A 25,658-nucleotide genomic window follows, 5' to 3' on the forward strand; every position below is an offset into this window, starting at 1 on the left:
TCACAATGAAAATAATAGCACTATAAATTACCCCGGCTGCTGATAGAAGATATAAGGAATTGAAATAAAATTTCTAATTCTGAAGCGATACAAAAAGTTGTGATCTAACTCCTTTCTCATCAGTTCGCACAATCTGCGCTAGCGCCGGTTGTGGTAACTTCATGAATATAATCTACGGAATTGGGAATTTACACCTCTTTGTTCCCGAGTGGGCGCAAACTGAAGTGGACGTCCGGATTCGTCGAACTGTGCTGTCCACTGGCCGCTCTATATCTCACGGAGGAGTGTCAAACAGATCTAAAGACATTTCTTAGAAGGGACTACGCGGCGCTTTAGACCCTTACTTTTTCTACACTTAAAGATAATAAATGATGCATCCGAAAAAAAAGAATCCGACCTGTTCACGAGATAACGATCGGGAATCATTTTTATGGAAATGTTCGCCGGAATTATAACGATCAGAAATCCTTTGGGATGAGTCGAAGCGAGCAGACAATGCGTCGGCAAAAGTAGAATTTTAAAGACACCCAATGCATATTATCTGATGGAAATCTATAAATAATTGCAGCAATTTTTTAAAGTGATAAAAATAATTTATTACAATATGTTGGCAAGACCACACTTATTGTTTTGGTTTTAGTTAGATCACATTATTATCGAACAATTTAAAGGTAAAATATTGCAGTCTGCTATACCTACGCAAACGTACCCTAAAATAATGATGTTTATGAAGGTTAATCCAATATAAGATAGTAGCACTTTCATATTCATTTGAATTTTATTTACATCAAGTACCTACTTACGCATTTTGCCATCAAACCTGACGATGTATACTCAGCCACAAATGACAAAAGACATAAGCCTCTCTATACATAAAAGTATAGCGCCGGCGCGCGGCGTCTAGTTGGGACAATGTACCTACTAAACATCTCCGAGACACCATTTCATTGGCAATCCTTTGTGTTTCCACAAATAATGAGCCAAGCACTCGAGTCTTTATTTCCTCTCTTCATGGTTCCGAAAGAATTTAAATGTTAATATCCTATTAAAGTTTATTTTTGAGGTTTCTGCGAATAGCCCAAGATATAATGGAAAGTATTGTCCTATCGAAGTAGGTACATAGGGTGGGATAACAATTGGAACTACATATTAGAATGTGGTGGGATAATCTTATGTTATCAATAGAGGCCACTTAAACAGGAGCTTTATCAATATCATTGCATAGTAGATTTACATAATAATGGAAAATGGGTTGCAATATTGTAGCAACAACAGCGGAAACTTAGGCAAGCTTAAAACAGATCAAGTGCGAGTCGGCCTTGCATACGAAGGGTTCCGTATCATGGTACAAGATTATGTACTTTATAAATTTTTTTAAATAGCGGCCCTTTTGAAATTTTTATTATGAAATAAGTACACATTTTGTGAAAATTTCAACAGTCTACCTATTCGGGTTCATGAGATACGGCCCGCTGACAGACAGACGGACGGACAGCGGAGGTTTAGAAGTTAGTCCCGTTGGCACCCTTCGAGTACGGGACCCTAAAAAGGTTACTGAAAATAAATAAAATATTTTGTAAGCAGTGACCAAAACAAACGAAAATTTTTTTGGTCTTTTTTGCGGTTTATTGCGATGTTCTAGCTCGGAAAAAAAATACTTCACACACCCAAAATATGATGTTCATAATTATGTACGGAACCCTAAAAGAGCGAGGCCCGACTCGCACTTGACCGGTTTTTGTTTTATTATTTTCTTACCATAATGCATATAACTACATAGGCTATAAATTAATTATTTATTATTAGGGCTATGTGCACAGTGCACAGTGCAACCATATTATCTATTAGCGGGTACATTCCGTTACATTATAATGTTAGAAAAAGATAACACGAACGTCGCTTTGTTATGATAAAAGCAGAATCTCAAAGCCCGCTAGCCGCTCAAAAAGCTAGTCTCGTTGCTTCGGGAACAAAACACAATGCCAACCTCGCACTGAGTTGGAGTTCTCCAAGGGAACCTCTGTTTACCACTTCGTTTCCCATTCAATCTATTGTTCGGAAGTGAAGAAGTGCTCCATACTGGATATATAATGTTTCCCATTGTGTGAAAGTTAATATTTTAGCCCGAACGAAATTCGCTCTATTGTATCCCGCAAACGTTACCTGCCTTCTATAGAATAAGTGTGCGGATTGCACACTTATTATGGAAGCTCTATCAATAGTCGAAAATATCCGCGAAAGATCAAAATGCAAAGTATGCATTGCAGACGCTGTATAAGTGGGCAGACCGTTGTAATTGATCAACGAAAAAAAGATAACCACTCCTCCAAAACCGCACAAAAATAGGTACGTATTCCTTGGAACTGATCCATCATATTTTATAATAGAATAGGTACAAAAAAGCCTATACTCATACTTAACCAGATTAGGTTATGGTATGGTATGATAAAATGGTATGTTTGACTACAAGAGTATTTGTAGTAGGTGTAAGTATATTTATTTTATTGTATGATAGGCTTGCACTTGACGACAATCATGGATGGTAAAAAGCAGTGATGAGGTACCTAGGTATTGAAGCGCGCTCACTTAGAAGACAACCTTACTACCTAATATCTAATGTGGAAAAGCATTCTTTTCGATATCTTTTTTCGTATGTATGTTAAAATTGTCTATAAATCTATTCTGTTTTTAGCGAATCCTAAGGTGTATAATTGTGCAAAGACTGCAAATTAGCATTGCTTGTGCAGCACCAACTTCGTAGTTTAGCTGTACAGGATTCGTAAAGGTCTATTTTGTAAGTGCATCCTTATTGTAAATTAATCGACATTCTACCAATTTCAAACCAGTGGTGAATTCACTTGGCTATCCGAAAGAATTTTGTAAAAGTTTATTTAAATAAAAACTTCTATCGTTTTCTGTTCGGTGCATTCACACATCACAAAATTACTTAAGTTTTATGAAAAAAGCTGCTAATGGCAATAATTTCCATTCAAAAGGTGTGTACTGAAACGCCTTAGTGATAAAACAATTGCAGCCAACAATAAAGTTATATTCGAGCCGAGCCGGAGCGGCGCACCGTGTAATCACATACGGAGTGGATGGTCGTCGTCGACCTTGAGTGACGCTAGAGCGTTTTCCTACTTCACTTCCTGCTCGTTGCCGGCTTACCTGTGTCTTGACTCGAACGTTATACTTAGGCATAGTTTACATTGAGTGCAAAATGTCTACGCAAAAAAAGTATTTAAGAAGTTGTCCCAACCACCAGCTACACTTCGTGGCAGTGAGCACTGAGCAGGTCACGCTTGTCGGGGGATTGTCATTAGAACTAAAAAGTCTTATAGTGGAGACCGAATATTAGTAAACGTAATATGGGGCACCTGCCCGCACGATGGAAAGACTATATAAACAGGGGGAAGGAAAGCGACTAGATAAAGAAGGCTAGCAAGCACTAGATGTGGTCGCACAGTGTTCGTCGGCAGACTGATATGATGATAATAAAATGAGACCCCACCGAGATGATGCAAGGCTGACGTACTTACGTCAAAAAAGATTGAACGTTATGCATGTCGATAAAAATATAAATTCGAAATTAAAAGATAGCAGAAGGCCTGACCGTAGAAAAATACCGTGAATCAAAAACGTACGCGGAACGTTTGGACAGAACACCTGATCCACATTTGGGTATTACACAGCTCTTCAAAATTGAAATTGCTTTATCTAATGATATCTAACATTGGTAACCCGTATGAAGATAGCCAGGCTATGTAAATGCTACAAGAAAGTACTTAGATAAATCAGGGAGCACGGGAGTGCCCATGCATTGGGAGTTCAAAATATTCTTATCATTTTACATACTGTGTAAGATAAAAGTTATATACCCAGGTAGTATTAATACCTAATGTCTGTTAACCAACAATGCCTACAAATAAATAAGTTATATGTTTGGATAAGAAAACCACGTCTTCTAAGCACAGTATCACAATCCTTTAGGTACATAATGAGTAACGAGACAAAAACCGCGGAACTTGTCGCGCAATTTGTCATTATTCGCTTATAATTCTCGTGTAGGTATGCCAAAAAATATTAAACACAAGGTAAGCCCACTAACTATATATACTCTGATCATTTAAATATAGCCAACCTGTTCTTAAATATTACGGAATCACAAGATTAGGAGCATCCTAAAGTAATTTTTGTTTCCTTAGTTAGGTGTTCAGTTCACATCTTGATTCAAGCTGCGGATGGGTTAAAACTATTATTTTTTACGTATAAGTTTTGTAGATTTTCATGCAGCGGCCGTAAACTTGGACAAAAATACAAGGGTAACAGAAAGTTCAATATGTGTAATGTGTGTAAAATATGGTGTAATCTCAGTAATGGCCGCGTTTATATCCACCATTTCCCGGTTAGACTCTTCGCTCTTGTTTTAACCCGAATGCATTTTGCTTTTGTGACGGGTCTCGCTAGAAATGAATACTTCCTGAGCATAGGCAACCGTATAATGTCTACTGGCAACATTGAGGTGGTAGCAGGAACAATGTGTCAACGCTGGTACAGAAGACAATGTTCGCATATCTGCGCGCCCTCGCAATCTTCCTAATGAGTGAACCCTTTCACACTTAGGACAAAGCGGGGGTTCGCGGGTGACATGACATGTATTCACGATGTCACTCTTTGTGGTCGCGGGCAAAATGAATTTCTCCATTTACAAAAGGAAAAGTTACACGCTATTACATTTTTTTAAGTGATTACATTATTGTAGTTTCACGCCATGGTTGTAAGTTGTAAGGCTGTATGTAACGTATTTCGATAAAAAGTCTGGATGCCACAAACACAATTTTTGGGTCTTAAATGAGTAGTTTAGGGATGTGGCCCGATAAAGCAAAAATTTTTAAATTTCAAGGCAGACCAACTACCAATTGAAGTTTGAACTTGTTTTTGATTTGGACTTAAGAATAAGAAAAATCTTTATTTGCAAAATAATGTTCACAAAAACTTTGACCACTAGCTCCCAAAATAGTATAAACTGTGTCATGGGAGCTAGTTCCTTCTCTGGTGCTAATCTTTTAAAGCGCTTAACAGTAATTTTTAAGCCAGGAAATTATTTTTGTTTTAGCTGATCCTATCAATCGCTTTATAAGGTACCTACTAGGAAATCAAAGTGACGTTTTGCCAGCGCAGTTTACACTGTTGGTTGGTTGGTGTTGGGTATTTAGTAACTCTTTTGTTGTTAGCTGGTAGCAATGGAACAGTAATAATTGTTGTGATATCTCAAGATGCTTTCGTATATAAGTATACGATTTTCTAACAATAAGGACCTCAGCTTCTTCATAAAGTAAATGAGTTGGGTATCTATACAGCAGTTTAAGACGAAAATAATCATCAATCCTAATGATTCATTCAGTACTGAATTCTGAAGTGTGTCCATCTTATTCGTCGAATTAAATAAATATTGGATACCTCTACTAGTGTTGTGTAGTATCTATGTTATTAATTAAGTACTAAATACGTAGGTTAGGTATAATATAAATGCATATGTATGTCGTATGATAATAACTACGCCACAGAGTCACCAATTTATCATTTGGGGAAATAATGGTGCCGTTGATACCAACCGGAAACAGCGTTTAAGAGTAATTAAATAATCACATGCAGTCCGCCTGCTTTGTGTTATCCTTGAGTTAATGGCCTTTATTAATCGTACTAATATACAATTAATTGTTATGTCTATTACTCTAATGGTAATTCGCTATTACATTTATGTAGAGCAACAATATTAATTTAATTTTAAATTATTTATATTTTTAGTGTTTATAATTTATTTTATTTTATATAATATTATGTACTTCCAACCAAGCTTCCAACGAACTTTTTTATAAGCGCGATTTATATTCAGGTAAATATGATTTATCCTATTTTCCTACTTTTTTTTCTACTACTTATCTTTAAATGCCCTTACTATGCTATGTAGAGAAAGGTTGCTATCAAAAATAGATTCTTCCTACAAAGTTTCGCCAACCTTTACATGCCTACTTTACTTTATTAACATAAAGGTACCGGTATTTACTTTTTCTCGATCAGCGTCATTTGTTATAGACATCAAGCTTCCATATTTCCACACTATAAAAATATTTTCCTTATCACAGTATAGCAACAATTTCCTTGCATAACTACTCGTATGATAATAACATAATCTATCAGTTTCTTACGATTGTAAGTGTATTACCTACATCCGATAGCAACTTTTTACGAGTTTCAATACTCGTTTTAGCGTATTGTGTTAAAACGCAACACAAATCAATGTTAATTATTAACATTTAATGAGCAAGTCTGATATAATAGTTGCATCACATGAGTATTGGTGTAATAATAAGGTTGGTAGTGGTGCGTGCACGCAAGTACGGGGGGCAATAGGAAGCCACGATAGAATGAAAGAGGCAGTTATATACGTTCCATATGCATTTAAAAGAGAGGTAAAAAGGCACGGGTTAATCGTCAAGACGAGTCCAAATAAAATTATTATTGTTCGCGTGTTTACACAATTTGATTTGTATTGCTCGTATCACTGGCTACGTCTAACATTTTCAATTAACAGGGCTCTCTCCGTCACTCGTTTCATACAATCGTAGTTCCAATATCATTTGAATATTAAGCAACCAAAGTCCATGAAATTTTGCAGACATATTCTAGAAACTAATATCTGTGTCTGTGTTTTTTAGATTTTTCTAAAAATATGTAGTTTTAAAATTACAGGGGCTCAAAGATTTGTATGAAAATTTTTAAGAGCGCGTAACTTTGAAACCGAATATTTTAACAGAAATCTGGAAAACCACAGACATAGATATTAGTTTCTAGAATATGTCTGCAAAATTTCATGGACTTTGGTTGCTTAATATTCAAATGAAATTGGAACTACGATTGTATGAAACGAGTGACGGAGAGAGCCCTCTTAAGACAATAAATAGATGTCTAGTTTTAAACCTCCTAAGTAGATAGGTTGAAAGTAAAAAAAAAAACTTTAAGGAGGTAAATGCTTTTTTTAATGTAGTACTAAAAAGGATTGAAACTTACTAAAAAAAGCCTAGATACAAAATCCAAACAAGACTATCTACTTAGTCCCAGTTGACATAATATTATTATGCATTTTAGAGAGTTCCAGTCGGGATTGGCATTGTTTTAATCAAATGTTTTAATCCAATGGGTAACAAACTTAAAACTAACAGCGGACGACGATTTTACGAATTTTGGACGACCTTCTATTTAATAATTCCTAAGATTTTTTTTTAAATAGGCTTTATCCCAATTTGATATCCAACTAGAGAAGAATATTATAAATCTACAAAAGCTTTAGAATTAAAAAAATATGAATGTCTCTCCCGCTTCCCGATAACATCTAATTATAGCACTCAAGAAAACAGAAATAGAATCCGTGAACCCTTGCAAGGGTGAGGCGTGGTTGGAATGGTTTTACACCTGTGCGACTTTTAATGAAGGGTTGGCTCGTCTTCTCATACTTTCATACGCAGGTGGATAAAAAATGTGTACCTGATATATTTTTCTGTAGTAGTACGAAATTACAGGAATGTTTAAATGTATGTGTGTCAGTTCATCGCTATAATTCCCGAACTTATTAAATTTGAATATGGTGCGTTGGCTTCCACTATGCTTCCACTAGTGTCGCTTTGTGAAATTATAGACCAGGTACATATTATATCAAAATAAGTAAAAGATCTTATTGTAGATTGCGCAAAATATATTTCCTTCGTCCGTAAAATAGTACCTACCTACTTACTCCGGGTACTTACCTAGGTATATTTAAACTTAATCTGGTAGATATTACTTACCTATTTTTCATTCATTTGTTAGACCTGTAGGTACTACTAACTTATAGTTTCATAAAGATTATTTAAAGTTCACATAATATTATTCGTCATAAAAAATGCCTATCAAAACAAGCCGATCAGGTTGCGTCATTCCTAAGTCATCTTTATCATAAAAACCTTACGTCTGTCTTGGTTATGTCCCACATAATAAGCAAGAATAGGTATGTATGCTCGAGGAAGTTGGCTGAATATGCAAAAACCTTACAAGTGCCTCTCTCGCGGTGTCTATTTGAGACCATAAACATGCGTAACTGCAATAATTGCATTATCCAAGCGCTGACGTCCGCGCATTAGAGCGATTTACTCGTATTTACCTTTAGTATCTATCTACCTAACATATTTTTGCCCATGTTTTCTTACTAGAACTAAAAACCGTTCTATTTTTAATAAGTAGCAACAAAAAATTACACTATCATAAGGATATCCCAGTTTCCAATTTCCTCAGAACAAAACACGATCAAGAGGAAACGGAATAATATCCACCTACTTTGATATTTGAATATTTACAGGAAAATCGATTTTTCCGGCACAAAGCAGCATGTGTGCACAATTTTGCAGTATGTAATCTCTAACCCTTCACATCTAAAATCAATTAATGACGTTTGTATCTAATCCGCAGTGGATGGCGACAGATGTGTACGACGGAGGGATGGCAATGAAAATTCATAACCCTCCCTCCGAAAACGTGGACCCTACCGAATTGTGCAAACTGCTGGCTTCAGGCGCATCTGTCCATTTGCTTCCTATATGACTAGTGTTGATAATTAAGTATTTAGATTGTCGATATCGTTATAGGATAGAGCCGCTTCTCTTCCTGACCCACCGAAATTATCTACATACTTTTTCAAGAGAAGCAAAGCGATCGCGCTTCTTACCAAAATAATTAAATAATCATTTTAATTGGAATAGGAATAATAAATCCAGAATCATGGCTTAAGAATGGATGATACAGATAGATTGGCAGGTCTTAATTATTATCAACCTTTAATAGGTAAAAAATTACTTATTAACAAAACTATCAAAAACAAGGACACTGGTTATATTAGTGTGCATGTCTAATGAAGTCAATTAAACTTAATTGGTAGGTCCTTACACGACAACGATAAAAACAACGAATCGATCGAAGTACTTACGATTACTTCCTGAAACCGGCAGTTTTGCAAACAACAGCGGAACTGGCATTGTTTCATACCAAGAACAGTATGCGTCTGATACGTTACTGCTTCCTGTTGCCAATGAAAATGTAAACATGAGACGATAGATGATTTCGGAGACCTAAACGTCTATCGTAAACGACATCATACTGAAAAACAAGACCTTCTTTTCATATAGACATACGAGAAAGCGTAAAATAAGTATATAAACCTAAGAGCCGGTTTCCCACTTGTCGTCTGTCATACCCGGATTTTAATCCGATGTTTCAGTAGCAGAACATTTGATATGAAGTTATTCACAGTTGTGTGAAACCGATTTTGTGTCAAAATGTTCTGCATCCATCCGATGCAAAACATACCTACCTACAGACCTAAATAATATACGTAGATAGGTGCACAAATAAGAAGCACTATCTCATATTAACTATTCGTAACAAGTAACATTTATAATAAATATCGATAAGTAATATAAACAAAAGCAACTCAGTCCTATCCAACTAATAATGTAATCGGACGCTGCACTATGTCCCTCGCTGAGATAAGTCGCCCCAACATTCAAACAAGTGGCTCACGCACACTAGCACACAATCAGGAAGTACAATGGAGATTAAAAGGACTTGACGCACACACGGCGTTAATGTAATAATATTCTAGTAGAGGTAGATGAATATAAATAATACAACGTACGCACACAAAGGGAGAATTTAAATAAAGCATCTCGCGCATTGTACCAGGAAGTAGCAGCTCCTCACACACACACGAGAGTGGCGTTGAGTCCGCTATGGCGCTGGCGCACACTTGTGTGTCAACTACGCGTGGGAGCGCGCGCACATGGCTCGATTGGGACATACCGAACGAGCCCCTTGACGTTACATTTTTTACGACACGCATATAATATGTCACAGAATGTTTGATGCCGACAACGAAGGAATCACAAATAACTCTTTGGAATAAAGCCGTTTGAATTGTCAATATGGAACACTCGATGATAATATACATAATTGAATTCCATCATATCACTCTACCTGCTGTTTAATCTTTCTTTTATTAGCTCTCAATATTCGGACAATACTAGATTATACCAAAACGAGCCATTTCATACGAGATGTTTAGACAACGAGGGAGATTATAAAATCGCGTATGAATGCAGTCTCGACTAAATCACTGTGCTTTTCACTTCGATTGCGAGGAAATGAACCAGTGACCGCGACCTGTGGATGAGATCACTTTTATACTTACTTCACCGCTTCTGGTCATTAGAATAGAGAAGAATTTATTCAAATAAACTTTAACAAGTACTTTTAAATCGTCAAAGTTATTTACTACGTACCTATGGTCTAGCCATACACAGATAAATCACCCATTGCGCAGGTACAAGGTCAGGTTTTTTATCAAGACGCCAAATACACAATGTAGACCCGCCGACCGATAGACATATCACCGACTGCGCAAGTTCAAGTTCGGAGACCTTTTGACATGATACCAACTGTATCAGGAAAGTATAGCAACATTGGAGACTAGGCCCTAAAGAAATTTCCGTACAACATTTTTATGCCCAAAAGCATAAAAAAACTGTTAGACCGCTTACTCTCGGCATTAAAAAGAAAATGAGTATGAGTTAAAATAAGCATTAGTATGTAGCTACCTATATTTATTGAATACAAATTCGCCTGCGTATAAAAACTAAACGTTTTCCTAATAGGTAGGTACGTTGAATAAGCATGTGCCCTCTCCCAGCGCGGGTGCATTCCCGACCCGATTTTTTTGATCATGTTGATCCCAAATCAACGAAGGGGTCGCTTTGTCATGTGACACTTGCGCGCATAGTAACTCGCCTGGGGGTTACTCGTCAGAATTGGGGGATAATTGTCTATTCTCTTTTTAACACAACCGATGCACGAAGTTAGGCACTTGTTATTTGGACTTAGATTATGTAGAGTTGACACTCACCTCACATTTTATGCATATTATGTAGAAACATATCGTAAGATGGCCACTAGGCATTCAATCTCATTATTGCATCAATTAAACTCGCTTGAAATAAAAAGCATGAAATCTAGATGTTTTTTTTATCTATCAATCTACATTAACGATTAATCGCTGAGCTTATAGATTGACTTGATGCATGATTGGTGCTAGATTGATCTCATAGCAGCCTAACGACATTATCGTTGATCCTATGTGGCAATTCTAAGATAGGTTCTAACTCCCAACTACTGGTTTATCCTTAACGGGATGCAAGGATCAGATGGCGATCGCGCTGTGTATCTAAGTAGTAGCCTGTAAAATGTGGGTTACAACAACTCTCAACAACATTAAAATATTGTTAAAATGATACAAAGATTTAATATCCAAAGTTTAAATGCATGATGCATGATATTTATGTCATCTTTGCATTTAGCTGCTCACGAGATAGCATAACTACAATATTGTTATAATAAATTATCATCATATTGCTGAGTTTCTTGAATTCTTCGCAGCCATTTCGCAGCAGATTTTGCTTTCTGCAAAGTAGGCCTACATGAATAATGATGAAATACATGATTTTAACTTTGATGGACGATAGCGTAAAATTGTAAATATTACTTAGTACGTAAGTGATGAACTTCCAAAGAATGTCTCGAATGTGATTGTTCCTAAATTAGTACGGAGTACCTACTTATTAGGTAAATTGAACTTATAACAAGTGATTGATATAACCATACCACGTAATTATAGGTTGTAACTTAACCTTTTTGTACAACATAATTTTTCTGAAACAGAAGTAGGTATGTAATCTACCTATACTTAGTTATAAAGGGATGGTAAACGTTGTAACCGGAACTTAGCAATTTCATTGTCGACAGTAATAAGATTCCCAAGAAAAAAATACTATACCCATTACGTGATATCACCAAATTGTATGACAACGGATTATTAAGTGAATATAAATATATAACAACTAGGTAAATCGAACCGGACCAAAAAATAAAAAAATAAAACTCACAATTTATTTTTGGTCTCGTAAGTCGCGACATTTGTATTAGGTGTCTTTAATCCTTACAATGGATTGTTGCGGCTTCTAGTAAGACTTAACGACATCCGGTAGAATGAATGACCGCGCTAGAAGACGCGAGTTTAGCTTCAGACTTCAAAAATATTTCCTCTGCTAGAAGGCGGTTACGGACCAAACTGCCAAGCAATTGCGAGTACCTATAACTATTACTAAACATTCTCATTCTCAAGCAACAGCTATAGGTACTGAAAACACGAGTGAGTAAAAATTAAGGGATCAGAGGTGAAGTCAGTGCTTGCTGACGTCAGCATTTCTTCAATGGGTCAGATGTTTGGTCAGGTCATCGATGGGTCAGATGCAGTCAAAACTTGCTCCTAACTTGATCACATCCATCCATACTAAATCATAAATGCGAAAGTGTGTCTCTCTGTCTGTCTGTCAGCTGGCATTTCACGGCCCAACAATTTAACCTATTTTGATGGGTACAGAGTTAGCTTACATCCCGAGGACTGAAATCGGCTTCTTTCATCCCGGCAAATCAAAGAATTCCCACGGGACTCTTAGAGGCCCATCCATTTATTCGATTGTCATGAAATTTGGTACAGAGGTGGCTTGCTTCCAGGAAATTGCTATAGGAAACTTTTTATCCCGGAAAATCAGAATTCCCACGGGATTTTTAAAAAACCTAAATCCACGCGGACGAAGTCGCGAACATTATCTAGTTCTAATACTTTATAAATAATGAAAAATGCGCCGTGCCTCTCTCAGCTAGGTACCTTTTTTTACTAAGTATCCAAAGTTACAAAAAAAAATACACCTTACAATTGTTGGCTCCAGCATAAACCACGTGGGTTTATATGCTGAACCTACCTACATGAAATATACGCTTAGGTAGGGGTTAATAAGTCAATTTTGCTATTTGTTGGAACAAAAATGTCATGAAAATATGTAATGAGCAAGTACCTACTACCTACGTAGGAATTCCTACCTACTTATGGTCAATCAAAAAATTTCGCAAACGCAGCAGAGTAGTGAAGCATTGCTTACAGTCGCTGGTTCACGAGCAGAAAGTGGCGCAACTTTTGGTGTGACATCGTTGCCTAGTTTAGTAAATTATGTAACGCACAACAACAGTGAGCTGCCAAATCGGGGTCGCGGTCTACTACCAATCATTCGGAAGTGCGTTCAGAAGTAGTTTTATTTATTTAGGTACCTAGGTTTGTAATGTTGTTGTACTTAACTGTTTTTTTTATTTGATTTTTATTATTACCAATCATTCGGAAGTACCTCAAAAGGAAAAACAGAATCCTTATAGGATCACTTCGTTGTCTGTCTGTCTGTCTGCCTGTCTGCTGTCGGTCCGTCTGCCCGTTTGTCGTGTCTGTCAAGAAAACCTATAGTGTACTTCCCGTTGACCTATAATCATGAAATTTGAAAGGTAGGTAATTCTTATAGAGCAAGTAAAGGAATACCGTGAATTTGGGGTTAAGTATATAATTAAAAAAAATTAAGAAAGAATATAACCACACTTAGTGGGGCATCATATGAAATGGCTTTACCTGTAGGTACATTCTAAAACAGATTTTTATTTATTTTTATGTATAATAAGTTTAAGTATAATAGATATTGATTTATCGTGCAAAATGTTGGAAAAAATACCCGAGTACAGAACCCTCGGTGTGCGAGTCCGACTCGCACTTGGCCGGTTTTTTCCCATGAATTCGGTAATTTCTGTAACACTTATACTTAATCAATTTAAATTATTGTATTTTGAATGAGTAACATTTGACGCAGATAGTAGGAATTTAATTAATTTTATTTATGTAGTCGCAAGTAAATACCTATTTATATTGCTTGTAGTAAAACCCGCGTGATTCGGGTCAGCACACAGGAAGCGCCGCCATTTCCATACGATTGCAATTTCAAATGTAGGGGCATCCGGTCTAGACTTCCGTCAGTATATGTTGATTTCCTAGTTTTCCATTAAACGGGGAATAACATTTTCATTAATTTAAGGCACCTGTTTAGGCATTTAATATCTACTAGATAACGTTTATTTATTCTTAAAGGGAACATTACTTTATGTCGCCTCGTCGTACAAACATTAGATTTTAAACTCCTTCAGTGTGAGACACTTTGAAATTAACCAACTTCAATGAAAAAGGTTCTCCATTCGGTCAGTGTGCATGTATGTACAGTAGGTACTAGGTAGGTATCTGTGTTTGCGATTTCTGAGTTTACTCGTAGGAGTCAGTTCCCCTTATTAGAGTTCCGTACCTCAAAAGGAAAAACGGAACCCTTATAGGAACACTTTGTTATCTGTCTGTCGTGTCTGTCAAGAAACCTATAGGGCACTTCCCGTTGACCTAGAATCATGAAATTTGGCAGGTAGGTAGGTTTTATAGTACAAATACAGGAATAAATCTGAAAAGCGCGTACTTTAATTAAATTAAATTAAAATGTATTTCAAATTTCAAAGTAAGATAACTATACTAAGTGGGGTATCATATGAAAGGGCTTTACCTGTACATTCTAAAACAGATTTTTATTTATTTCCATGCATAATAGTTTTTGATTTATCGTGCAAAATTTTGGAAAAAATACCCGAGTACGGAACCATCAGTGCGCGAGTCTGACTCGCTCTTGGCCGTTTTTTTAAAGATTTTTTAATCGTTTAGGTTCAAGCAATAAGCTAACTTAGCCTTTCATTCGCATAGGTGGGCTTGCCTATTCTATAATAATCTATGGATTAGCAATCGGAAACCTTTTAGTTACTTAGTTAGTTTGTTGTTTAATTGGAAGAGAGTTGATATTTTCGTGTTTCTATTGCCGCTATAAAAAAACTATGATACTTAGCAAATTTCAAAATGGCCGTCAAATTAAAAAGGACATACTACCTGTGTATTATATCTTATAGGATGGTACGGAACCCTTCGTGTGCGAAACAGACTAGCACTTGACCGGTTTTTTTCATGATAATGGTGGAACTAGGATTCAGCTGAGCTTATGATACAAATAAGTAGGTACACATATTATATGATACAAAAAACCAGGAGAGTGCTACCTGCTTGTGCTTGTAAAATCAAAGAGTTCCGTCCTGATTGATGGACAAACAAATAGTAAACAAATTTCGCATTCATAATATTAATAGGGGTTGTAAAAATTGGTAGGTCTGTACCGTGTACAATGTACACAGAATATATTGAGATTAAAACCTATTTCGACATAAAATACAGATAAAATATAAGCGAAGCGAAAGGAGGGTCTACACTTCCGTAGTACCGGTTCCTTTTCCGTGCGGACATGGCCGGAAGTGAAACAGAGATTCGTTCCCTGACCCTCGTGTTCCGGTCCCCGTAGAACGAAGTTAATTTCCTTTTTCGCATGTCTTAATTTCCGCTGTGAACTGTACTTCATGTCTTCCATTTCCTCAGAATTAAATTCTTTGACACATTTCAACCGTGATGATGGTGAGTACCGAGTAGTGACTAGTGAGTAGGTACGAGCTACTAGTAAAGTACGGAGTACCTAAGTATAGGGCAGCGATATCATTATCTACAAGAATGGTGGAATAAGTGCTTCAAATGCGGCCCAAAAATAGAGACAAAATTAATGTTTAGGTGTTAAGTTTTTTTCAGAATAAATATTTTTGTGTTCATTTAAAAAAAACGAATCTTTTTAAACCTACCTAATTAGGTTAGGTCAGAAATTCGAAAAAAGACATCAGAAATTCGTCTGGTCTAATTACTAGAATAAACAAAAGAATCAAAATAAAGGAATATAAAACACCTTAGTTTTTAAAAATTGGATATCACACGTACAAATGTTAAATATAATTTAGTACTATCGCCGCCGGTAGCCAAACATAAATGCTCACGCAATGAACTTATTTCGGGCACTTCCGCATGTGTGGAGATTCGGCCCCAACCGCTCGTCGCATTCCAAACGGGCCACCTCCGACCAGACGATTACTACTATACCTACTGATGAATTACAATTTCCTTGAAACTGATTTTTTAATTGAAAAACCGGCCAAGAGAACTCGCGCACCGAGGGTTCCGTACTCGGATATTTTTCCGACATTTTGCACGATAAATCAAAAACTATTGAGTATGCATAAAAATTAATAAAACTCTGTTTTAGACTGTACAGGTAGAGTCCTTTCCTATAGTAACACACTTGGTATAGTTTTCTTACTTTGAAAATTGAAAATACTTATTATTTGTTCGCGAACACATTTTGATTTTTTTTTAATGATTTATGATAAATCACGGTTTACGGATTTTTTTCTTTACTTGAGCTATAAGATCTACCTACCTACAAAATTTCATGATTCTAGGTCATCGGGAAGTATGTACCCTATAGGTTTTCTTGACAGACAAGACAGACGGACAAACGGACAGACGGACGGACGGACAGACAGACAGACAACAAAGTGATCCTATTATAAGGGTTCCATTTTTCTTTTTGAGGTACGGAACCCAAAAACATATCTTAATGACATACAATCGTCAGTAGATAGGACATTCTTAGACAAAAAAAAATATACACCCCATAAATTGTTTCGAAAATCAGTCCTGCGGGCAAGCTATTTTTTATTTTCTTAGCATTAGTAAGTATCTGTTTTGTTAACCATCGAGATCCCAAATTATTTCAGACCATTCGTTGAGTAAAATGTTTACGTAACTATCGATACAAGATCATAAAAATAAATGGACAAAGAAAGTATAGGCAAGATCTGCGGTCACGGTCACGATTAAGCACACGAACGGTCAAACATCTTAATGTTTTATTCTCCAAATTACTCTACATGAACCTACTCTACAACAGACCATTGCCGTTCAGCTTTTACTTATGGCATGTTACGTATGAGTAAAAGAGAGGGCATAGAGGGCATGCGGGCGAAGGGAGCAACAGGTAAAGATTCCGAGGCCACTTCCGCCTTGGCTGCCGAATATTTCTGTACGAACCGGTAGTGGGAAGGCAGCCAGGACAAATAAGAGTCAAATCTATATTAATATAAAACAGGAACATCTAAATGGTGTCTTGTATCCGTATACCCGAAACGATGGTGTTTTGATTAAGTTGTGTACGTTTCGGGTGGTCGTCACCATAAGTGGGCCCAAATAAGCAGGCAAACCAGCAAAACCTAGAGAATTAATTATATTTAGCGTAGAATTGTTCAGGAAGACATTCATAAAATGCAGACATTTAATAAACTCAGCTGAAACCGGTTCACGTTCATATTGTCTCATACTCTACCAGGAAACTTATAACCAACAACGCAGACGTTTCCTGTGCTAATAGCAAGAACAGATCAACGATCAACAACTGCACACCTTTTACCAAGGAATCCAAAGTCTAATAGTAATATTATAAACTTCTTATCTTATTAGGTACCTACAAAGCATTTGTCTCGCTAGGTAGGTAGGTACCTAATACTGCATTACTTAGAAATTTTGCAAATAAGGAAATAGGTAGGTATTACAAAATTATTTAAATAAAAGACTAGCTTCGCTGAAAGGATTACGCCAGCCAACACTTCCGCATGCACTAGACTCACGCAGTTTCCACACCACTATCACTACAACTGGAAATAGCTATACCTACACATTGAATTTGATAAGATTTTAGGTTATATTGGTTTGTTTACAATCATAAAATATAAAGTTACGCATGCAGAAACTTAGTTGGCTTTTAATATTATCTACGCTGCTATTAAAAAATGGGACTATTCTCAAACGGGTTCCCGAAGTTTTATCTCATTCTCCGCTATATTATGTGAGGCGTGGAGGCGGAGGAGGCGAGGGACGGGGGGCGGCAGGCGCGCGTCCGTCCGCCCGCGCCGCCACCGCATCGTCAGTCCGCGTCAGAGAGTTGCCCGCGACGCTTGTCTGCGAGCTTGATCCCTCAGATACGCTGCTGGTTTACGGCGTGCCGTAACACGACACGTTTGGAGGGACCGCCGCTGCTTCGCGTGTGCTTGGTGCTTTATAAAGATCGGATACTGTGTTTCTAGTGCTGTGACAATGCATATGTGCTGAATTTGCAAGTTTCCGTATACACCTTAAAGGATTTTAACGACACTGCAAGTTCCGGATCAGCTCAGCCGGTGAGTAGCGGTGCTTATCGCGAGCGGCAAGCCGCGCTATCTCAAACTCACGCATTTCCGACCCCGCCCGATAAGGCCTACGGTGACTACTTAGATACAGAATCCGAACAGACGATATCAGCGAATATAAACAAAAATATATTATATACCCTGAAAACTTTTAAGTTTTACAGGTTATAACTATGTGCAACGCAAAAATACGAAGATAAACTATTATATCCTAAATACCCGCTCTGCAATATTCCTTCTAATAACAGATATCATGCACGTGCACCCTTTTTCATGGGCGTCGTTCCCCCTGATCAATTTTGACAACAACAAATACGACCCCAACATCAGTACAAGATTAACCTTGATAAAATTATTGTAAGGCGACTAACTTTATAAAACAATAACTATTGAGCTGTTTACGTCAATCTTGCCGATATGTTATGACTAACTATAATTTTGTACTTACTTAGTAGCTTTTGCTTTGTTTAACCGGGATATAAGTATTAAATTCTTTTAGGACGAAAGCTCCTTGAGTAAACGACAAAACCGGTATCCTACACAGCGGTTGAGCAGTGCAAAACAAGCAAACTCGCATTTATAATATTAATAAGGATGTAAATATCTATATAGGTAAATAGTATATTAATAATAATGGAAGTATGGATTATCTAGTTTCTAATACTGTTTGTGCTCTTTAATTTGAAGTGAAATTTTGATATTTAAATTATAGTTTAGCGAAAAATAATTACCTACCTACCTTTATAATATATTATTTAAAACTTAATATTTACCTAACTAACATGCTTAAAACAACTGTAATGTTTAATATAGGTAGGTATCTGCCAAACGCTAGCATACCTATAGATGCCAAATAATATCTTCCAAAGGCGCCTGTTATAAATTGAAACACAATTTACGGGAGAAAATGTAAAAACCAGCAAAACGGCACTTACAATACTGCCATCTATAATATTAGCTTAGTTATTAATTTTTAAAATTAATACATAGTAGCTCATTGCACACATATACAATGTAATCATTGTATAATAAATTAAGTTAATATACAGTAATATCAATATTTCATAATTTTGTTTACGTAATCTTCGACAAAGCGATAAAACTGAATTGATCTGTTTAACTATAAACCATAAAATGATAAATAATATTTATCAATTCGATGGAAATATTAGCGCCATCTGTTGACGAGTAGAAGCTATAATAAATATACTTCACAAGTTCAATATTTTCGAATTAACCATCGCCTACGATTAATCTCATGAAAAGAAAGGACTTCAATAATAAGGATTCATTTCTAATCTTTCCAGATCGTCGTGATGAAAGTAGTAAGCCTTCAATTGCCGTCTGGGCCTAGTATGGAGCGATTACCGCTACCATTCAGCCCGACTGAGCTTTTATGGCGGTACCCTTTACCTTGGGCGCCGCCACCACCGTCACCTCTTGGCGATACAAAAGCCCAGTTGCCTGCTGGTCTACCTCCAGAACCAAGACTGTGGACACGTGAAGATGTCATCGTATTCCTAAAATGGTGCGAGAGAGAATTCGATTTACCAAAATTTGACGTGGATCTTTTCCAGATGAATGGTATGTAGTATAGATTTTGAAATCACATTCAATGTCTTTTCATCACTTTGTGACAATAAAACATTGATTAATTTTTCTTTGCAGGTAAAGCCTTATGCCTGTTAACCAAAACAGACTTAGGCGAGAGATGCCCTGGAGCCGGAGACGTCTTGCACAATGTCCTTCAGATGTTAGTTCGCGATGCATGTTTACTCGGACGAATGCCGTCTTCCCCAGTGACTCCAACAGCTCGCGCCGCTCCGTACCCACCATCGCCACATTCTCACCCTCCAACCCCCACCTGGACTGTCGACGGATTCCACCACTTTCACGGAGCCGTCGCAGCGGCTGCGCAACCCAACTCTGTGACATTAAGTCCGGCACCGTCAGTCGATAGTTCGGGTAGTCCGCAAAGGGGAGAATCTATGACCTATGCCCCAGCATACGCTCCTCCTGTACCAATAAATGCTCAAGCTAGCTCGGGAAGTAATCAGTCAGATTCTGATGAAGAAGCCCAATTCTCGCAAGCTCCTCGTTCCCCAAAAGAAGTTGCTCAGAACAGCCCTGCACCACAAACACACGTTGTTCCTCAACATACACACTACAGAGTTCAGCATAGAGAATTCTTTCCGAACGATATGCCTGAATCTAATACAAGTAAGATATTTTACACAATATTAACGTTTTATAAATCATATATTGTTCACTTACAAATAGCATATCTTCTAATGATTGTTTCTTTTTGCTTTTAGATGGAAGACTTTTGTGGGATTTCTTGCAACAGTTGTTAAATGATCCCACGCAAAGATACACTAATTACATAGCTTGGAAAAACAGAGAAACTGGTGTGTTCAAGATCGTAGACCCAGCTGGACTCGCCAAGCTTTGGGGTATTCAGAAAAATCATCTTTCGATGAATTATGACAAGATGTCACGTGCTCTACGATATTATTACCGTGTCAATATACTGCGAAAAGTTCAAGGCGAAAGACATTGTTACCAGTAAGTAATCATAGTATAGTTACAAAACCTACATTCGTATTTTTATTAAATCTTGAGAACCTATTGTAATTTTTTGTTCAATTTTTACAGGTTTCTCAGGAACCCAACAGAACTGAAGAATATAAAGAATATTTCGCTATTGAGGCAACAAATGGGCCATACACAACAGCCTGTCAAAACAGAAATGAAAGAAGAACGTTGTGAAGAAGACAACATAGATGAAGATATGCCGACTGACTTGAGCATAAACACGTGTGAACAGTGGCGGAAGCGGACGTGGCCCGACTCCGCCTCGGCGCCGCACGACAAACACCGCATCAGCGCCCTCATTGGCGATAGTATTATGATGATGAAAAGAGACGCAGAATACAATTCCGAACAATGTGCTCTAAACTTAAAAAGTGAAAAATGTGAACAATGATTATTACAGACACATGTACACTTCTAATGTGATGTGGTGTTAATAAACATTAATTGTGCGACAAACTACTCCAACGGCTTAGTTCTAGTCAAATTTCTCTCAGATGTTGAGTCTTCCTCTTAACAGAAAGTAGAATATTATGTGGGAATTAAATGAGGTAAATCACTGAGAGCGCTTTGACATATTTAGTGTAGCTTTTGGAGTGTAACAGGGTAGGACATGGACCTAAATGATGCCTTTGTGCCAAGTGATTTTTATCTAATAGTGTCAATTACATTTAAGTAGATAGCAAAGGGGACAGAAGTTTATTTGTGTTAAACTATACTAATATTTTGTGCAATGGACCATTTAAAACTGTGAACTGAAATTAAGCAGTTGCAAATTGAAAATTAAAAGAGGTTGCCGATATCTACTGCTGCGCAGAGTTATCTCATGTACGCGCCCAAAATGCATTTTTGTTAATTTAATTATTAGTTATTTCTATGTTTATTTTCGTTTTTTTTTTTTGCAAAATAGCTGAGAGATAAAAGTTATGAAAGAATATCACATGAAACTTTATAGTCTTCCATTAATTTTATTACAAACGTTTCAATTGTAGCATGTGAAACAAAATATTATTAAAGCTACCACACAACATTATATTATGAACATAATAATTAATTAGAGTCTATCAAAACAAATTTACTAAGATATTTTGGTGTCAATTTGTCCCACAAATTATTATTATATAAATATAAAAATATTAATATAAAAGACAATAAATTAGTTAACCTACCTAAAACAATGCCTTGGAATCAATCAAAAAAATCCACTGTGATAAAAAGTATGAAGTGGTAGTCTTGTAGAATATGCTAGGGCTTTTACTCAATGATTTCCAGCTACAATTTTCTGTGATCTCTTTTAACAATATAGGTAAATAATCAAATAGAGAGTAAAATTATTGCGTTTGTAAATATTGGTTAAGAAGTAAGTTAGATTAAGTGAACCAAAAGAGTGTATGTATGATTTGTCAAACAAAATGTGGAGCTTTATTAAAGTACCTAGGTATCCATAAGAGATATTACAACTGAGTTTGTATTTTTACAATAATTTCTATTTGGCATCAGCCATGATTTCCAACTTGTACACAATATGAATAAATATTAAAATATTGTGTCAGATTTATAACTTAAAATAAATGGAAGTAATGTTATTTGATTTTTTCCCACACCTTACTCCTATAAGCTGACGTCATTTAAGTACGATCTATATCCCATTCCTTCCGTTTTTTCTGAAATCATCATGTTCCATCTGACTGCATGGGATGATGCAGTCTGATCAGTCAGTCAGTGACCTGATTTGTTAGGTTAGTGATTAGCCACGGCCATAGCCCTCCCCCTAGACCTGACTATATACATGATATTACACCACAGTGTGCACAAGTGGAGACCACAGCTCACTTCAGCTCTGCACCAGAGAAGCCCTTAAGGCCTAAGTATATTATTATTTAAAAAAAAATTGTCACCAAGACAAATACAGAACAAATAAATAGATAGGTATAGGTATAGGTATGGTATCCGTTTTTGAGGTGTGCCTCAAAAGGAAAAACGGAACCCTTATAGGATAACTTTGTTGTCTGTCTGTCCGTCTGCCAAGGAAACCTATAGGGTACCTACTTTCCGTTGACCTAGAATCGTAAAATTTGGCAGGTAGTAGGTCTTATAGCACAAGCACAAGTAAAGGAAAATAACTATACCTATTATACGGTATACCAAGTGGTGTATCATATGCAAGGGCTTTACCTGTACATTCTAATAAACTCGAAACTTGAACTCCGCACGCATGGTACGGCTCCACGACTTCGGGCTACGATACTTCGGCATTCGGCAAATCAACTGGATATTTATGGCGAATTTTCAAATAATTCGGCAAATCAGCCAGCCGGCAGACGCGAAATTTTGTTGCCACGATAATATATAGGTATATCCCGAAAAACAGAATTCCGCGGGATATTGAAAAAAAAACCTATATTCGCGCCAACCATTCCCGTTAGCGCAAATGTGCGAAACGGTACGGTTGCCGCTGCCCATACAATTCGGATATCACAAATCATTTTCCGAATGCCGATAGTGGAGCCATACGTCAGAATAATTCACAAATTCAAATCAATTTGCAATTTTTTCAAGATTGCAATCAGGGTTGGGACGCCCCGCACAGCCCCCGGAGCGGGCGGGCGACGTGCGGCGCGTCCCCCCGCCTGATATCCCGATTGCCATCGCGACCTGTCGCGTACCATACGTAGACTTCTACACTGGAGAACGCAAATTGCAGATGTGGGCACTGCTTTTGTTAGAAAAGACATGGGGGCTAATTTAGTTGTACAAAATCTCTAAACTAAAAAATCAACAGGTCTAACCCGTTCATAATGCTCCATGCACAAAAAACATCTGCTCAAAAGACCATAGCAGCCACACTGAGTTTGTAGCCTATAAAACGTTGAAAAATTCTACCTGATTGCTTGTTATTTCTTTTCTGGCATGTGACATTATCATCTTGAAGATAAAGAAGTTTAAATTAATGCTTTGATTTGCATTAATTGCTGTTTGTAGTATACCTATTTAATCAACTCCTAACTACAAATAATACTCCAGTCAACATTTATAGCAATAAAATTAATTAATGTAATTTAGCAATGTAACAACAGAAAAGCTCGAAAATATTAAGGTCAGTATTCAGTATACCTATTAGGGTAAACAATATGAGGATGCTTTGAACAAAAGAGTGTAATGTATTATGCAAAAACTCACATTCTTATCCTTCCTGTACAAACTGCACTTTTGTCTATACTACACCCTTGTGCTTTGAAGCACTGAATATATAAATTTTTTAATCATCAGAAATAGTGAGTTGTTCAATAAAAATCATGTTTTTAAATAATGACTTGAAACAGATATATTTTATCATATAAAATACCTAGCAAACTACAAGCTTATTTTTAAGATATATCTTAAGAGACCTACCTATCTGCCAAATACTAAAATGTATTCCAACACTTAAATGCATCCCAAAAGTTGTTCTTAAGCATTAATACACATTTCTGTATTCTGTTTTATACATAATAACAATTAATCAAATACCTACCTATCTATGCATTTGGTGGTTGACTTTGAAAGAAAATAATATCATCTGCTATCACAGTAGATGCTGTCCTAACCTGTCCATCATCTAATTTGATTTCACCATAAGACAGCTTGCCAGTGACATACACCCGTTGACCTTTTTTAAGATACTTATAGACAGTGTCGCGTAGACCTGGTCGGAAGACACTGACTCTGTGCCAGTCTGTTCTCTGAAGCATATCACCAGACTCATATTTGTAACTGAAGTGAGTTGCAAGTGGAAAATTTATGACTGGGTGTTCTTCAGAGCCTCGTTTTTGGGGATCAGCTCCTACTCTTCCCAACAATGTTACTTGATTAATTGCTGGAAAATAATATTATAATCTTTTTATCAACAAATTACACTATAAGCAAGTATTTTTTTAAATTGTAGTGAACATTTACTTTTTTCTGTATTTTGTGCGTCATACTTGGCAATAGTTGTGTGTAACAACTTCCCAGTTTGTACAAACTGTTTCACATGAGAGAATCCCTGTAAAGAAAAAGTTTAAATTACCTAGTTACTTAGATGTATTTTCACATGGACCCGCCAAGTTGCGGCAATTTATAGGTTAATAATTTAGAGTCACCTTCGAAAATCGCTGCATTTCTAACACAATATTTCTTTTAGCACAATTATATTATAGTGCATGTACCTAAAAACTTGATAACCGTTAGCAGTTGAAAAATTTTATTAATATTAACCCAAATAAACGAGATTAACTTTTCGTATTTATTTTTTTACCGACTCTTTGTTTTTATTGTTTTTTCACTAATTTTCTTTTATTTATATTACTGGTTTTAGGGCTCTGGGTTCTAGCTTTTATAAGAACACGACCACAGAGCAAAGACACAGAGTACATTGAAAATTATACACAGATAGGTAAGCCCAGAATGTAAGTGATGTAATAATAATCTAATAAATGACTCGGAACAATAAAAGACATGGAAGGAAGGTTGGATAAAGACGAAGATTGAAGAAGTCAGAGGAACTACATGTGGTCCCATGTGTGAGTTGTTGAGATATGAATACCTAGGTATTCATATCTCAACAACTCACACACCTAGTATTATAATATTTATAAAATAAAATATTGTATACCTAGATTGCCCACTCGTAATACCTACTTTACACCATTCTCTCTTTTTTTTTCTCTCTCTCGTCTGGCTTTACAAAGATTAGCCAATGTCAAGTTTGTAGTTATTTGTAACAAGTTAGTTAGACTATACAATTGTGGACCTCATCTGTGCCGGCGCTCGCCGACATACGCACGGCACCCCCTTGGAGCGCTTTCCAGTCAGTTTTAACAAAAAAAACACTCCAAAAAGGCAGAGCACGCCCGCCAGCCAACGCCAAAACCAACACAGACGAAGTCCTACAC

General features: G+C 36.7%; 2 protein-coding genes across 2 annotated transcripts; one reads left to right on the forward strand and one right to left on the reverse strand.

Moving 5' to 3' along the window:
• The first annotated feature begins 18,003 nt into the window (after nucleotides 1-18,003).
• LOC123866299 (ets DNA-binding protein pokkuri) lies at nucleotides 18,004-22,331 on the forward strand. The gene is made up of 5 exons (XM_045907755.1): nucleotides 18,004-18,144; nucleotides 19,461-19,737; nucleotides 19,822-20,373; nucleotides 20,469-20,718; nucleotides 20,809-22,331. Exons 2-5 carry the CDS (start codon nucleotides 19,470-19,472, stop codon nucleotides 21,137-21,139), a joined length of 1,401 nt encoding a protein of 466 aa, XP_045763711.1. The 5' UTR covers nucleotides 18,004-18,144; nucleotides 19,461-19,469; the 3' UTR covers nucleotides 21,140-22,331.
• Nucleotides 22,332-24,050: 1,719 nt separating this feature from the next.
• Nucleotides 24,051-25,049, reverse strand: LOC123866300 (single-stranded DNA-binding protein, mitochondrial). The gene is made up of 3 exons (XM_045907756.1): nucleotides 24,867-25,049; nucleotides 24,682-24,769; nucleotides 24,051-24,601 (listed from the first exon to the last, which is right to left on the reverse strand). The coding sequence occupies exons 1-3, from the start codon at nucleotides 24,882-24,884 to the stop codon at nucleotides 24,264-24,266; spliced, it is 444 nt and encodes a 147-aa protein (XP_045763712.1). The 5' UTR covers nucleotides 24,885-25,049; the 3' UTR covers nucleotides 24,051-24,263.
• Between the last annotated feature and the right edge of the window lie 609 nt (nucleotides 25,050-25,658).

This window comes from Maniola jurtina, chromosome 6 (assembly GCF_905333055.1).
Source record: "Maniola jurtina chromosome 6, ilManJurt1.1, whole genome shotgun sequence".
Taxonomy (NCBI): Eukaryota; Metazoa; Arthropoda; class Insecta; order Lepidoptera; family Nymphalidae; genus Maniola; species Maniola jurtina.